Source organism: Ochotona princeps, chromosome 13, assembly GCF_030435755.1.
Source record: "Ochotona princeps isolate mOchPri1 chromosome 13, mOchPri1.hap1, whole genome shotgun sequence".
Lineage (NCBI taxonomy): Eukaryota > Metazoa > Chordata > Mammalia > Lagomorpha > Ochotonidae > Ochotona > Ochotona princeps.
The window spans coordinates 7,223,205-7,237,375 of NC_080844.1; the positions used below are offsets into that span (position 1 = coordinate 7,223,205).

A 14,171-nucleotide genomic window follows, 5' to 3' on the forward strand; every position below is an offset into this window, starting at 1 on the left:
CCTGGAGGTTGGGGGAGGGGAGGAGAGGGAAAAAAAAAAAACAAGTGTAAGAGAGCAGGTGGGGGCAGCGGTGGGGGAGCCTTCAGGGAGAGGACAAAGGGCTCCCTAAAGTCCTCTCTGGGCAGCCCAGCCAAGTTCAATGGCTTCAGGCCACATAAACAGCAAGAAAAATGCAGGCCAGGAATTCCTCTCCAAAGATTCCCCTCTTGTCTTTCTCCGTGGGAATTTGGGGCTACAGACACTTTCCCGTCCTTCAGCTGTAGCTGAAGGCCCCCTTGACCCCCGGAGCTGGGAGACCTGGCTAGTGAGGCACCTCTGGAGTCCTGCCCCCCTCCAGCCCCCCTTCTGGAAGAGTAGGCATTGCCAAGCACCAGGCTATGCCTGCAGACAGCAAGATGAAGCCACCCAGACACTTGTCACAGCTGTGCACCCCCCCCGCCCGCCCCCACACGTCTGCCCAGGCTGCTGTCCAGGCATCTTGGGCCAAATCCTCATCCCTTGTTTTTCTAAGCCAAGCGCCAAGTGATTCTCAAGTGAAAGAGAAGTAATTTCCCAAATGCCCTAGGGTTCTTTGGAGATACTTACACGTGCTGCAGTCTGGAGACCAGATCTGGCTGGCCACTTGTCTGTGACTTAGCCACGCCCCATTATCTGGCCTGAAGCTCATTTCCAGCCAGGCAGCCCTGGTGGGGGAACATAGATCACACACTATCCTTTTTTTTCTTTAATATTTATTTTTATTAGAAAGGTAAATTTACAAAGAGGAAAGAGAGAGAGAGAGAGAAAGCTCTTCCATCTGCTGGTTCACTCCCCAAGTAGCCACAACAGCTGGGGTTGAGCTGATCTGAAGCCAGGAGCAAGGAGCTTCTTGTGGGTCTCCCATGTGGGTCATCCCAAGGCTTTGGGCCGTCCTCTGGCCAGGAGAATTGTCCAACCTGTTCTGCCTTCCATGATCTGACAAGGCAGTTGACATCCCCTGTTGGCCTAGATGAGCCTGCTGTCATGTCCAGTTTGTACCTGGGCATGCTGCCCACTTCACGGGCATTAGCAACCAAGGACTCTCAGTCTCAATACATGTACTCAAAGGTTGGATCACACATCCTGTAATTTTCCCTGCGGTCTGGGTCTGAGTCCAGCATTCTAGATGGAGAATCCCCCAAGAAACCTCACCCCTGAGACCTCAGACTTGACTCTTGTGTGCACCAGCCTGGGTCAAGCTCAACCCAACCACCGCACCATACTGCACCATACTGCACCAGCCAACACACGTACTGGTAAATATGGCTGCCTAATGAGTTCCATTCTAGCCCGGCAAGCTAGTCTGTCACAGGCCTGGTCCTCATTTATACTAGCAGGTGCCATGACCTAGTTGGGGTGGCCCCCACTAACCTTCAACAGACCTGCCCCCAGCCCTGGCTTTTGCAAATGCCAGCCTCTGCTGTGGCCTAGCTTGGCCCAGCCAGCATTCCATCAAGCTTTTGTGCACATTTATGGGCTTAGCTCAGCCTGACTTGCCCTAGAATCAGCCTTTTCATATGCCAAAGGGGCTGCCACCTTGTCCAGCCTGGCCCACACACCAGGGGAGTGCCCACAGTTCCTCTGCCAAGAATGTTCCCAGCCCTGGATTTTGCACCTTCCAGGGGTATTGTGGTCCAGCCAGACATGATTTTCATCCAGGCCTGGCACTTGCCAGCTGGTGCTGTGGCCTAGCCCAGCCTGGCCTGCCCCTACTCCCAACTCTTACACTCCCTATGGAAGCAGCAGCCTAGCAGGGGAGTCCTGCAGGTTCCCCAGCCCTGTGCGTTCCCAGCCATGGGGTTTGCACGTGGGTGCTGAAGCCTAGCCTGAGATGGCCCACCTCTAGTCTTGCTATTCAATAGCAGGTGCTACAGCCTGGCTCAGCCCAGTCCACTGACAGCCCTGGCTCTTGCACTCACTAGTGGGAGCTGCAGCCTAGCAGGAGAGTTCCCAGAGTTCCCCCCACCAGACCTGTGGCCAGTGCAAGGTCTTAAATATGCTGGCAGGTGCTTCAACACAGCCTGTCACGGCCTGCCCACAGTTTCAGCTCTTGCTGATGGATGTTGCAGCCTAGCCCAGCCAGGCCAGGTCCATACCCTGTCCTGACACTTGTGTGTACTACTGAATGCTAGGGTCTGGCATATCCCGGCCTGTCCCCAAACCCAGCTCACACAAACACTGAGGAGTACTGCAGACTTGCCTGGCCTGGCGTACCTATACCTTTGGGTCTTATGCTCCCCAGCAGGAGCTGCACCCTAGTGTGGGAGTTTCCCAAGTTCCCCTACAGGCCTGCTCCCAGCCTCAGATCACACATATGCCAGCAGGTGTAACAGCCCTTCTCAACATGGTCTGCCCTCAGTCCTGGCCTTTGCATGTGCCATCAGGTGCCGCAGCTGGCCCAGCCCAGCCTCCTCCCATCCCCAGCTCCCATGAGTGTCAGGTAGTTTTCTGACAGGTGAATTCTGTGGTCCAGCCTGGCTCAGCCCACCACCACACCCAGTTCTCCATGTAAACTGGTGCATGCTGTAGTTCCACAGAGGCAAGCCCACAATTCCCCTACAGAATTTGCCCCCAGATCCAGTCTTTCACATTCTGGTGGGTGCTGCAGCCCCACAGAGGTGAGCCCACAATTTCCCTACAGGATAGTATAGTACCCCCAGATCCTGTTCCCTTGCATTCTGGTGGGTACTCTAGCCCAGCCTGATGTGGCCCATCCCTTGTTCTGATACTCTCGGGAAGGTACTGCAGCCTAGCCAAGCCATGCATTTTACCCCAGCCCTAGCTGTTACATAAATGCACTAGTAGGCAGAGCTAGTAACCCAGCACAAGTTTCCTTGGCCTCACCCACAAATGCCCCCTAGTTTCCATGCCCTAAACCTCTCTGTCTCAGCTCCCCACCCCACCTACCTATGAGTTCAGTGGTCCAGTCCATGAGAGCTCCCAGAAGTCATCCTTCCCCTCTCGAGCGTACCTTCAGTCACTCCTACTCCAATACACTCCCAGACCCCTTCCCTGGGCAATCTGCAGTACCCTGACTTCAGGGCCAGGGTGGCGTGCCCTGACCCAGGGTTCCCTGCCTTCTCCACATATCCTTTTTTTAAAAAAAAAATTTTTAAATAAAAAATAAGCGACTAATGCTAGCATACTGGTAGAGTTAACGCAAACTTGGCAGTAACCAGGCCCAGAACGCCTACCACCTTTTCTCCCAGCAGTGTAGCCCTCGCCCAGGTATAAGGTAGGCTAGGCAACTGCCTGCACCTGGGAGACATTTACTTAAAAAAGAACTCTGCAATGCTACAAGTACTAGGGACGGCCTGCTTGATGTGTTCCACCCAGTATCTGCCCAGTGATGTGTGAAAGCTGGTCGGCACGGCACTGCAGTGGTTCAAGTGCAGGAGATTGCAAGAGACATTAGGAGAGGCCAGGGGTAACACTCCATCTCTGTGCTTACCTCTGTAGATGTGTCTGCTCCAGAGTAAAATCTGGAGTGGGCTGGGGAATAGCCCCCATCTGTCACATGGTGTTTGAGATGGGGTGGGCCTGGCCCTTCTGGACCTCAGATTCTCATGAAAAAATTGTGTTCAGTAGTGAAGCCCATTCCAGCTGTAGCAGTATGTTAGTGAGTCGTGTGTGTGTGTGTGCACGCGCACGCTCTCTCATGCTCTGCCTCCCAAGTGAGGATTAGAACGAACAAGAGTAGGAGGGGGGAGAAAGCGAGGGAGACCCAGGGAGCCCCACTGCTCAGGGGGTCTTAAAGGAGGTAATAGGCGGCAATCAGACAGGTTCAAGCTCCCTCAGCTACGACCGCACATCACCTGGGCAGGTGTGCATCCTGGAAAACAAGCATGCTGAAGCACCCCCTTGCTGGGACTGTTGCCAAACAAACCAAAACAAGATAATGCCTGCCGGCTGCTGGTGCCAACAAGAGACCTTCTACAGGCTGTCTCCACGGCTTCCCTCTTCAACAAGCTCACTCCTCTAGGCACCAGGGCCGGCAGGAGACACATGTTGCTCTGAAAAGCCAAGGATGGTGAGTTCCAGGGAGCCCTCTCACCTGACCGCACCAGCACCACACAGAGACTGGTTGTTTTCTTTTTCTTTTTTAAAGATTTAGTTATTTGAAAGAGAGAGAGATAGATGACTTCTATTGGCTGGTTCATTTCCCAAATGGTCGCAAGAGCCAGGGCTAGGTGAGGCTGAAGCCAGGGGCCTGCAATTCCGTCTGGGTCTCTCTCTCGGGTGGCGGGGGGCCCATGTTCTTGAGCCATATTCTGTGTATTAATCCATAGGCATCAGTGATCTGCTGTTGTGTGAGGAAGTACTTCTGAGGTCTAGCAAGAATAAAACACGGTGCAGGTTTCTTTTCCACTCGCCATTCTGCAGACGAAGCTGCAGGTGCAGCTCTTCTCCTCTCAGCATCACCTGGAATGCCCACTCTGCTAAGCAGCCTGCCTCCATGCGCTTGCTGACCTGTGGCTCTTTTCACAACACTCTCAGTATAATCACACAGTTCCCACTGCCAGCATTTCGGGGACTGATGTCAAGAGCTGGCCCCAGGGTTATTCCTGCCACTTCGGCCAGTGGAAATCCTGAGAACCAGGAGGTCGGTTTGCTGAGGCACCTGCTAACACATTGCCAGGCCTTAACTCTGTGTCCCCTCTCATCTGTGGTGTCTGGGCTCTGTGTCTCCCACCTGGCTTGTGCCTATTGTTCTGTGGCTTGCTCCCATCCTAAAGCCCGTGCTCATCCCTACTCCAGAATAAGGAAGGTGCCCTTTAAAGGGGGTAGCCCTGCTGCCCATGGGAGCATCAGTTCCACACCAACCTCCTACCGCAGGTTGCTGGATTCCCTGCCCTTGTCTGATCTCCAAGACCCATTCTCTGCAGAAGTCCCCTGTCCACTCTCAGCAGGCTGGGTCTCCATCTGCATCCAGATCCAAGGACACCCTCCTGGTGTCTCCCAGCACTCAGTCCCTGGACTGTCTTATCAGGTGTTCAGTTGTGATCTTTCGTTGCCTGTACACAGATGAGTCATAAGTGAAGGGAGGAGGCTCTAGCTCCCCTAGGCCAGCCGGTGACTAAGAAGGTAAGGTCCCGCTTTGTACCTTTATCCTGAGCTACCCAGAGCTGAGCTCATGCTGTGAGATTACAAGTCAGACTCTTAAAGGAGGCTGTGGACATTGGAAAAGTCCTCTCGCCATCTACTTATCCAACCACCTGCCTTTCACTCATCTTTTTACACCCAACATCAGTTGGCTTATCCACATGTCCATCCATCCATCCACCCACCCACCATCCATTCATCCACCCATCCATCCACCCACCCATCCATCCACCCACCATCCATTCATCCACCCATCCACCCACCCACCCACCATTCATCCACCCACCCATCTATTCAACCACCCATCCACCCCATCCAACCACTCATTTGTCCAACTATCCAACTATCCACCCATCAGTCCACCATTCCATATACCCATGCATGCATGCATCCATCCATATATGAATGAATATATATATTTATTCATTTGTTCATTTGTCCATCTGTCAATCCAGTTGTTATAGGAGTATTTTAGGGATTTTATTCCCAAGTTACTGCCCTCAAGTGATATAAGAATCCAAAGCAGAAGCATAAGCAATGCGTATGAATGAGAGCAAACTTTATTTAAAAAGGCAGAATGGGTGTGAGTGCAGGTAACCCCACGAGGGATCTGGCTCCCCAGGAGAAGGCCAGAAAGTCACCCATAAGGAGACAGTACCTGGGAGAAGGCAAGAGAAGAGACCAAAGTGAAGGAGACGAAAAAAGGCCATTTCCCACAGCCACCCAGCCCCTTTCTATGGGGCACAGCTGGCTGCCCCAACTGAACAGGCAGAATTTGTGAGGGGCTTAGTGTGTGTGTGAGGCTTTTTGGGAGCTTCACGGCATCTCCACATGGAGTTTAGCTTCCATGTGTTCATCATGGCATCTTCTCCTTCCCAGTCCTGGGTGAGATGCAGGTGCATCATAGGAAAGTGGGCACGCTGGACTGACACACAAGGAGGTAGTTAGAGACAGAACTTAAAGGGACATCTCCCAGCTCATGTTACCCTACCCAACTCCCTGCCTAGTCCCTTCATCTCACAGCCATTTACCCAACCCTGCATCCATCCTCCCATCCTTACATCTGTGTGGTCAGCCATTCATCCAATCATCCTTCCTTGTTTCTTTTAAAAAATATTTACTTTTATTTTTATTAGAAAGACAGATTTACAGAGGGAAGGAGAGAGAGAAAGCTCTTCTACCTGCTGGTTCATTTCCCAAGTGGCTACAATGGCCAGAGCTGAACTGATCTGAAGCTAGGAGCCCCTTCTGGGCCTCGCATGTGGGTGCAGGGGCCCAAGGACTTAAGCCATTCTCCACTGCCCTCTTAGGCCACAAGAAAGGAGCTAGATCAGAAATGGACCAGCTCTGACATGAATTGGTTTTCAGATGGAATGCCAGCATTTGAAGGTGGGGGACTTGCTTCCTTCTTTTCATCTACCCATTCATCTCACCCAGGCTTCCAACCTACCCCTAGATCCTTCCATCTACTCCCTGTGCACCCATCTACACGGCCACTCACTCCTTCACCCATCCACTCCTCCCATCTGCTTTCACCTCACTGATCCTTAAGTCCCTGGACTTATTTCTTTCTAAGTGAAGCCCAATGGCACGTGTCCACAGGGCTGCCCTGTGATTCACCGAGGTCCTAACATTTGCAAGTGGCCCAGCTCCCAGAAGCACCTCGGCACCAGCATCTTCCTTCCTCTTGGGGAATGAGACCCACTGCTGAAACACTGCAAAACGACAACCAACATATCCCCCTGCCCCGGAATGAAAATGTGCCTGACCACAGGCAGGCTCGCCCCGGAAGCTCTTGCCTTCCCATTTGTCTGTCGTCCTGGGAGTCGACATTTAAAGCCACTGGAAGATCCCAAAATATATTCGAATGCTTCAATGGGAACGCTGACCTTCTATAATAGGCTCGTTTGAAATGATCCTGCCTGGCTACTTCCTCCCGGAAAGATAAACAAGTGCCCACAACGGCCCGCGCCGCCGATGTTTTCTTTTTCTTTTAAATCTCGCTTTCCAAACGTAGGACTTGGCTGTTGGACCACCCCTCTCCTCCTCCCGCCCTGGGGGAGGGCTGGCTGCGGCAGACACTCTCCCTGAAAGAGGCTCAGCTCCAGCCTGGAATTCCTGGGGCCTCATTCAGCCCTGCCTTGCCAGGGTGCTCCTGCCCACAGCAGCAGCGCACACCACAGCTTTTCTCGGCCACTCTTTTCTGTCATCCATCCTCCCACCCATCAGGAAGTGGAAGCATCTTCTTTGCCAGGTCTGCTGAACAACCCTGGGCTCTTCCCCAGCCAGACTCACCCCAGTCTTTCTGGACACTGGAAGGAGAAAGAGGCAAACAGCTGCCCTGCTGTTGTTCATCTCCCCTCTGAAAGAACGCTCCTTTCCTGGGAACCTGGGCTGGGCTTCCCTAACCCTTTTCCCGCCCCAAGGAGTCCCAGGCAGTCTTCACCTTTCACACAGCTGCGAACCCCTCTATGCCACCTCTGCTCAACCATGACAGGTGGGTGGGAAGCAAGGGAGAAAATCCACAAAGGGCTGGCACCAGATGGGTGCTGGTTCATGATCCGGAGGCTCCACTTGGGATCCAGCTCCCTGCCTAGTGTCTGGGGAAACAGTGGAACTCCCAAGTGCTTGGGCCCCTGCGCCCACACAGGAGATGCAGAGGGAACTCCTGGCTTTGGCCTGGGCCAGCCCTGGTCATTACAGCTGTCCGAGGTGAGGGCTGTGTGTGTGAGCCAGTGGATGGAAGATCTCTCCCTGTCTCTCAACAAAATAAATATAACTCTAAAATAACGGAATCTTTATAAAAAAAATAATCCCAGTCAAGCTAAAGTTATCATAAGGTCATTGCAGGTTGCCCACAGTCCTGTTTGGGACTGAGAATGGATCCTGGGAAACAACCTTGCATGAAGACCCTGCTGCGCCAGGCGCGTCCAAACATTTGAACATTCGATTGCTCACTAGAATTAGACAAGAATACACCCATATGGGTGCTGAAAGCCTGCGTCTCCTGATACCTGCCCCAACCCACTCTCCCACACACACCCCTCTCCCTGACAGAGTCACACTTACTTTCCTCTTTTCCGCCTTCACATTTCCTTTAAGATTTAGCTATTTTTATTTGAAAGGTAGAGGCACAGAGAGAGAGATCTTTCATCTGCTGTTCAGCCTCCCAATGGCCGCAGGGGTCCAAGCTGGGTCAGTCTCTGGCCCCAAGCACTTGGGCCATCTTCTAGTGCTTTCCCAGGTGCAAGAGTAGGGTGCTGGATGGGGAACCGAACATCTGGGATTCAAACTGGTGCACATATGGGATGCTAGCATCGCAGGCAGGACAGAGTAGGGCACACAGCAAACAGCCCTGCGCTGGCCCCACAAACTCAGCCAGTCCCCCCCCCCTTTTCTATCAAACCTGCTTAGGAGAATTCCTGCTATTAGATCCTCCCCCTTTTGGATGGACAAGCAAGGTGGTGATGAACAGTCATCTATATACAGGTGCACCTGGCGAAGTGGGCAGGCCTTCCTTGCTGGGGAGGGGCGGACAAAGAACTGGATGGGGGAGGGGAACATGTTCAGATTTTATAATTCAGCCCTCCTGCTACCTTCCTGAGCTGCGGTGCTCAACACCGCCTCCCCCACCCATCCCCCTTTGCCCAGCTACTTATCAACACTTGATGGCATTCACCAAGCACAACTTCGAGAACCCTTAGGAACACTCATCAGCTGTGCTACTTCTGTCCAGGGAAGCCCCAGGAGGAGCCAATGCATTCTAGCCGAATGCAGTGCAGATGGGGAAGCTGAGGCAGGGAGCCCGACTACGACCCAGCCCTTAAGGCGTACCGGCCCACATCGGACATAACATTACTGTCCTCCCTTTCCAGGTGGGCGACAAGTCATTCGCCCTCCCCAGGGTCCCAAGCGGGTTTTGGGACTAACCCCACTAACATCCTCTTTCCCTGACCCCGAGCGGCTCAGGGTAGCACAGGAAACGAGTGGGGCCACCCCAGCGCCCCAACTTCCAACCCTGGGTGGTGGTGGAGGGAGGATCGAGGAGGAAGCAGCTGCGGCCCGCGCCGCGCCCCCTGGCGACGCCCCGGCGGCCGCGCGGCCGGGCACCCCGGGAGTAACGGGCCGCGGGGAGGGAGCCCGGGAGGGCAGGGAGCCGGCGCGGGGCCGCCCCAGCGCGCCGAGATCAAAGCGCGCAGGCGGCGCGATCTGCGCGTTCTCCTATTGATTAGCAGGGTCTGCCCGGAGGCCGCGGTGCAGCGTGAGTGTCCGGGAGAGCGGAGGCTGCCCCGCGCCTGGCTGGGCACTGCCCGCCCGGCGGGGACCCCGGGCTGCCGGCCACGAAGCTACGCGCGCGGCTGCCATGGGGCTGTGCTGCTGCAAGGACTGGCGGGGACACCTGCGCGCGCCCAAAGGTAAACTGTTGGGTGCGCACGTGCGCCGCGGCTCGGGCGCGCTCGCCCGGCGCCCTGCAGCCGCCGCGGGGGAGTTTGCCAGCCGCACCGCGCGGACTTGCCCGCTACTTGTTCCGGGGGTCGCTGCACCCGCGACAGCTTGCGAAGGGCTCAGGTGTGTGGGCTGTTTCTGGTTGCGTTGCCAACTTTTGGAGGGGGCGGTGTCCTCGCCAACTCCAGGCGCGCGTGGAGCTGGCGAGAGGAGTGTCCGCCCTGCAGGGCCCCGGAGCGGACTAGGAAGGATGGGTGGTTGGGGACGGGGCGGAGGAGCCCCTTGCCCGCGCCGCCTCCGCGGCTTAACCGTCCGGAAGGGCCCCATTCATTCTCCTCTCCCGCCTCTGTCACAAACTTGGACGGACGCGCCCTGTCTGACTCAGACTTCTCCAAAACTCGCGGCGGGACCTGCGAGCCGAGCTGCTGTGGAATGCAGTAGGCTTGGAGAGGGCCCAAAGCCCAGAAGCACGCCGCGGCCGGGGACGTTGGCGACTGCCTGAGGTCCGGCCTCCCTCCGGGCCCGGGTGGCTTTAACCCGTGACACACTGCACCGAGCCGCAGAGCCAGGGGCCCGCGCGCACGCGCGCGCGTGTTCCGTTCTCGCCCGCCCCTAGCCCTCCGCCTAGCCCCCTCTGACTCCACAGACTTCCGTGCCCCAAGCTGACCTGCTGGGGGTGGGGGAGAAGGCTCTGGAGACCTGGGGCTTCTAAACCTTTGAGTTGCCGGTGATTGCCAAGGCCCGGTGGGTCTGGGAAGCCTGGCCGGCTGTCCCAGGTGCACCTTATCTCCCAAGTGTCTTCTGGATGTAGATAATGAAAGGATGCGCTTAGCCATGCAGCTGGAAGGATTCCCGCGGGCCCAGGTTTGGTTCCCAGAGGAGTCTAGGGAGCTTGCCATCTGTATCTCCTGGACACTCGATGAGGCTGAGCCACAAGGTGCTGGGCCCTCTGGCCTGAAGGTGGTACCTGTGTCCCAGCCTCTGCAGCCACCATCACGGGCTGTAGGGTTCTCACTTTCCCAGCATCATGCTGTTCGTTTTAAAGAGAGAAAACCTTGCACGTGGGGGTTTCATGCTTGGCTGCCAGGGCTGAGAGGCAGCCTGTAGCTGCAGTAGCCAGGGTGACAGTGGGCTTCAGAGATGGGGGAGGGGCTCTCCTTCCCCCTCCCCGCCCCCTAGTTCACAGATGAAGGAGGAGGGATGGTACGGGGAGGCCAGGCCTGCTGGTAAGCGGCTTTGGTCTTTGCTGACCACCCCCTGGGCTGTAAACAAGGCAGGGAGTGTAACCTTTGTCCCAGAAACACAAGTGCATCTTTGCAAGGTCTTGGCCAGGAGCCCAGGGACCTGTCCTCCTGCCCATAAGCTTAGTCTCCTGGCATGCTGTGGACGGCCTCCCTCCCCTCCGTGCCCTACCCCCAGCCCTCCTGGCATGCTGTGGAATCCCCAGCCCTCTACTGGGTGCACCTATACTGGTTGGGGAGTGTTCCCTGGTCTTTTCACCTGGCAGCCCGGAAGCCTGGATGGGATCTCTGGCCCTTTGAACATGAACTCGAGTGAAAGCTGGCCGGGTCTGGGGTGAGAGCCCAGTGGTGCACTGGAGCTAGGCTGGGAGGGGCAGTCATGGGGGAGTCTCAGACTTGTGCCTGTGTGAGAATCCAGCCGGCAGGCGTCCTGGGAGAAGGTCAGCGGTGCAGTGAGGAGGAGACTGTCACATTCGGGAGTGTTTCATTGCAGACCTTGGCTGCTCGTGCCCCTCCTAGGCCCGCTGGAGGGCAAGGAAAAGTTCTAAAACCTGCAGCACAAGTCATACACGAGGGTACTTTGAAACTTTCAGGAAATGGGGAGTTAGGAGAAAAGTCTATTTTGATACAAAGGGTTTGGAATCTGTAGGTGAAGGGGAGGGGGGATCTTCCCAGAGTTCATGGACAAGGCTTCTTAGGGGAAGACTGAGCTCAGGGCTGGCTCCTGTGAGAGTGCTGGCATCCCATTACAGAGCACAGAATCCCTGCTGTTGCACTCTGCTCCCAGTGCAGCTGCCTGCTGATAATGTGCTTGGGAAAGAAGCAGGTGGTGACTCAAGTGCTTGGACCCCTGCCCCCGACGTGGGAGACCTAGCTCTGGGCTCCTGGCTTCAGCCTGGCCCAGTCCTAGCTGGGAGTGAACCAGTGATGGAAGATCTCTCTCTGGGACTCCATTCTGTGGCTCTCTGAATTTCTGATAATAATAATAATAATAATAATAATAATAATATAATAAATCGCTCGTTTAAAAAATCATTTATTTTTATTGGAAAGGCAAAGAAAGGGGGAGACAGAGAGGCCTCTGTCTGCTGGTTCATTCCCCAAATGTCTGCAACAGCTACAGCTGAACCCATCCAAAGCCAGGAGCCAGGAGCTTATTCCGGTCTTCCACACTGGCACAGGGGCTGAAACACTTGCACCGTGCGCTGTTGCTTTCCCAGGCCACAAGCAGGGAGCTGGATCGGAAGTGGGGCAGCCATGACTCAAACCAACATCCATATGGGAGGCTTAACTGGGTGTTCCACGTTACTGGCCCCCAAATCTTTTTTTTTCCTTAAGATTTATTTATTTTTATTTTAAAGTCAGATATACAGAGAGGAGGATAGAGAGAGAGGAAGATCTTCTGTCCGATGATTCACTCCTTAAGTGACCTCAACTGCTGGTGCTGAGCTGATCCGAAGCCAGGAGCCAGGAGCTTCTTCTGGGTCTCCCATGCGGGTGCAGGGTCCCAAGGCTTTGGGCCATCCTTGATTGCTTTCCCAGGCCACAAGCAGCTGGATGGGAAGTGGGGCCCATACGGGATCCCGGAGCATGCAAGGTGAGGACTGTACCCACTAGACTATCAAGCCGGGCCCCCAAAATAAAATCTTTATTTAAAAAAAAAAAAAAGGAAATTGGGTGTGAGATTCACTGTGGGAGTGGGGAGGGGAAGGCAGCAAAATGACCTTGCATTTGAACTCCATATTTCCAGGAGCATTTGGAAGCACTAGTGTCTTTGGACAAGACTCAGAATGGACAATCCCTAAGTTGTCACCAATGCTATGACACGCAGTAGCTGTTCCCAGGGGCCCGTGTGCATGCTTCCCATGGAACCGTCTGTCTGTCTAGACTAGAAATGTGTGTGCGCCATTAGAAAAGGTCAGTCATTGACATCCACTCTTGTTGATTCCATTCTTGGGTGTTTTCTGATTCAAACATTTTGCAACGGTGTTGTCCTTGGTGGAGTAGAAAAGCTCCCATCATTTGCGATTTCATGGAGAGGGAAAATGCATCAGGAGTTAGCACATGGGGTCATCCTGCCTGTATAACCCACAACCTGGCTCTCATGTTTAGGCTGGGAAGCCAGAGGCAGGCGTGGTGGGCCAGGGTTGGGGGGCAGTGGGCCCTTGTCGGGGAAGGCGAAGCTATGATGTCAGAGTTGCACTCGGCATCCTGTGTGGGACCAGGGGAGCAGTGGTGGGTTCTAGCTGCTGCCAAAGCAGCAAGAAGGGGTTCGAGGAACGAGGTCCCACTCCCCTCCCCTGTGAAAAAGCTGAGGGCCTCTGTTCTCTGTGGGCACCCCAGTCTGATGGCATCATTCATGGCCATGTTTGCAGATAGTTCCATGTTCGGAGCTCTGTGTGTTTCATTGTCTGCCTTTGTATTGTTGTCCAAAAGCGGGCTGTGAGGGAAGGGATTGTCCTGTAGTTTAGCATTGAGGCAGCCTTAGTTCAAGGCCAGAAGAGGGCAAGGGCGGACTGGAGGGCCTCCAAGACTCTGAGGCATACTTGCTACCACTTGGCCCTCCAAGGCCTCTGGGTGTCCTGGCTCTGCACCCCAACAGCTGGTCTCAGGCATGGACCCCTCTGTATCTCTCACCTTGCCCCACTTCATGTCCTCTTCTCTCCCTCCCTGACACCCACACCCTCCTTCCTGCTCCCCGCAGTGCCTTGTGTTATGAGGATTTTTTTTTTTCTTTTTAAAAACCAAATGGGGGCTGGCATTGTGGCACATGGTTGAGCTGCTGCAACACCAGGATCCCGTATTAGACTGCCAGTTCAAGTTCCATCTGGTTCCTTGCTCATTCACCTGGAAGACAGTAGAAGTAGTGGTACTCGGGCCCATGCCCTCACTTGAGAGACCAGGATGGAGTTTCTTGGCTTCTGGCTTTGACCAGGCCTTGACCGGGCTGTTGCAACCGTTTAGGGGAGTAAACCAGCAAGCGCGAGATTGCTCTCTCTGTAGCTCCCTCTCTGTTGCTCTGCCTTTCAAATAATTCTGTCTTTAAACATCAGTCCCTTTCCCCTGTGTGCTCCACAGGCCCCGCCCCTCCCACTCCCCTGTTCCAGCACCCTGGAAATACTCTTCTCCCACTCCGCTCTGTCTGTCTCTTCATCAGCCTCTTCTCTGCAGGAGGCCACCTGGGCTGGGCCAGGTGCTTGGTCCTGGCCCTTGAGCACCTGTGAGCCCGCCTCCGATGCATGTCCACTGTCTGGGATGCTAGAGCCCACTTCCCACCATGCCTGTCTTCTGGGATGCTGGAACCCACCTCCCACCCTTCCCCACCTTTGGGATGCTGAAGCCCATCCCCCACCCATGCCCGCC

The 14,171-nt window shown here is 55.0% G+C and overlaps 1 protein-coding gene across 8 annotated transcripts in view; it reads left to right on the forward strand.

Annotated features, from left to right (window-relative positions):
• ARHGAP22 (Rho GTPase activating protein 22) overlaps positions 1-14,171 on the forward strand; it is a 173,421-nt gene that overhangs the window by 98,514 nt on the left and 60,736 nt on the right. The window contains exon 4 of one of the 8 annotated variants that reach the window (XM_058671130.1): positions 3,842-4,010. The exons of 6 other annotated variants lie outside the window; for them this stretch is intronic. In XM_058671130.1, coding sequence (XP_058527113.1) covers positions 3,842-3,870 — 29 coding nt within the window. In that variant the 3' untranslated portion in view covers positions 3,871-4,010. Of the gene's footprint in view, positions 1-3,841; positions 4,011-9,238; positions 9,537-14,171 lie in introns of those variants that run through there. One more of the 8 variants, XM_058671126.1, reaches the window with a different exon arrangement.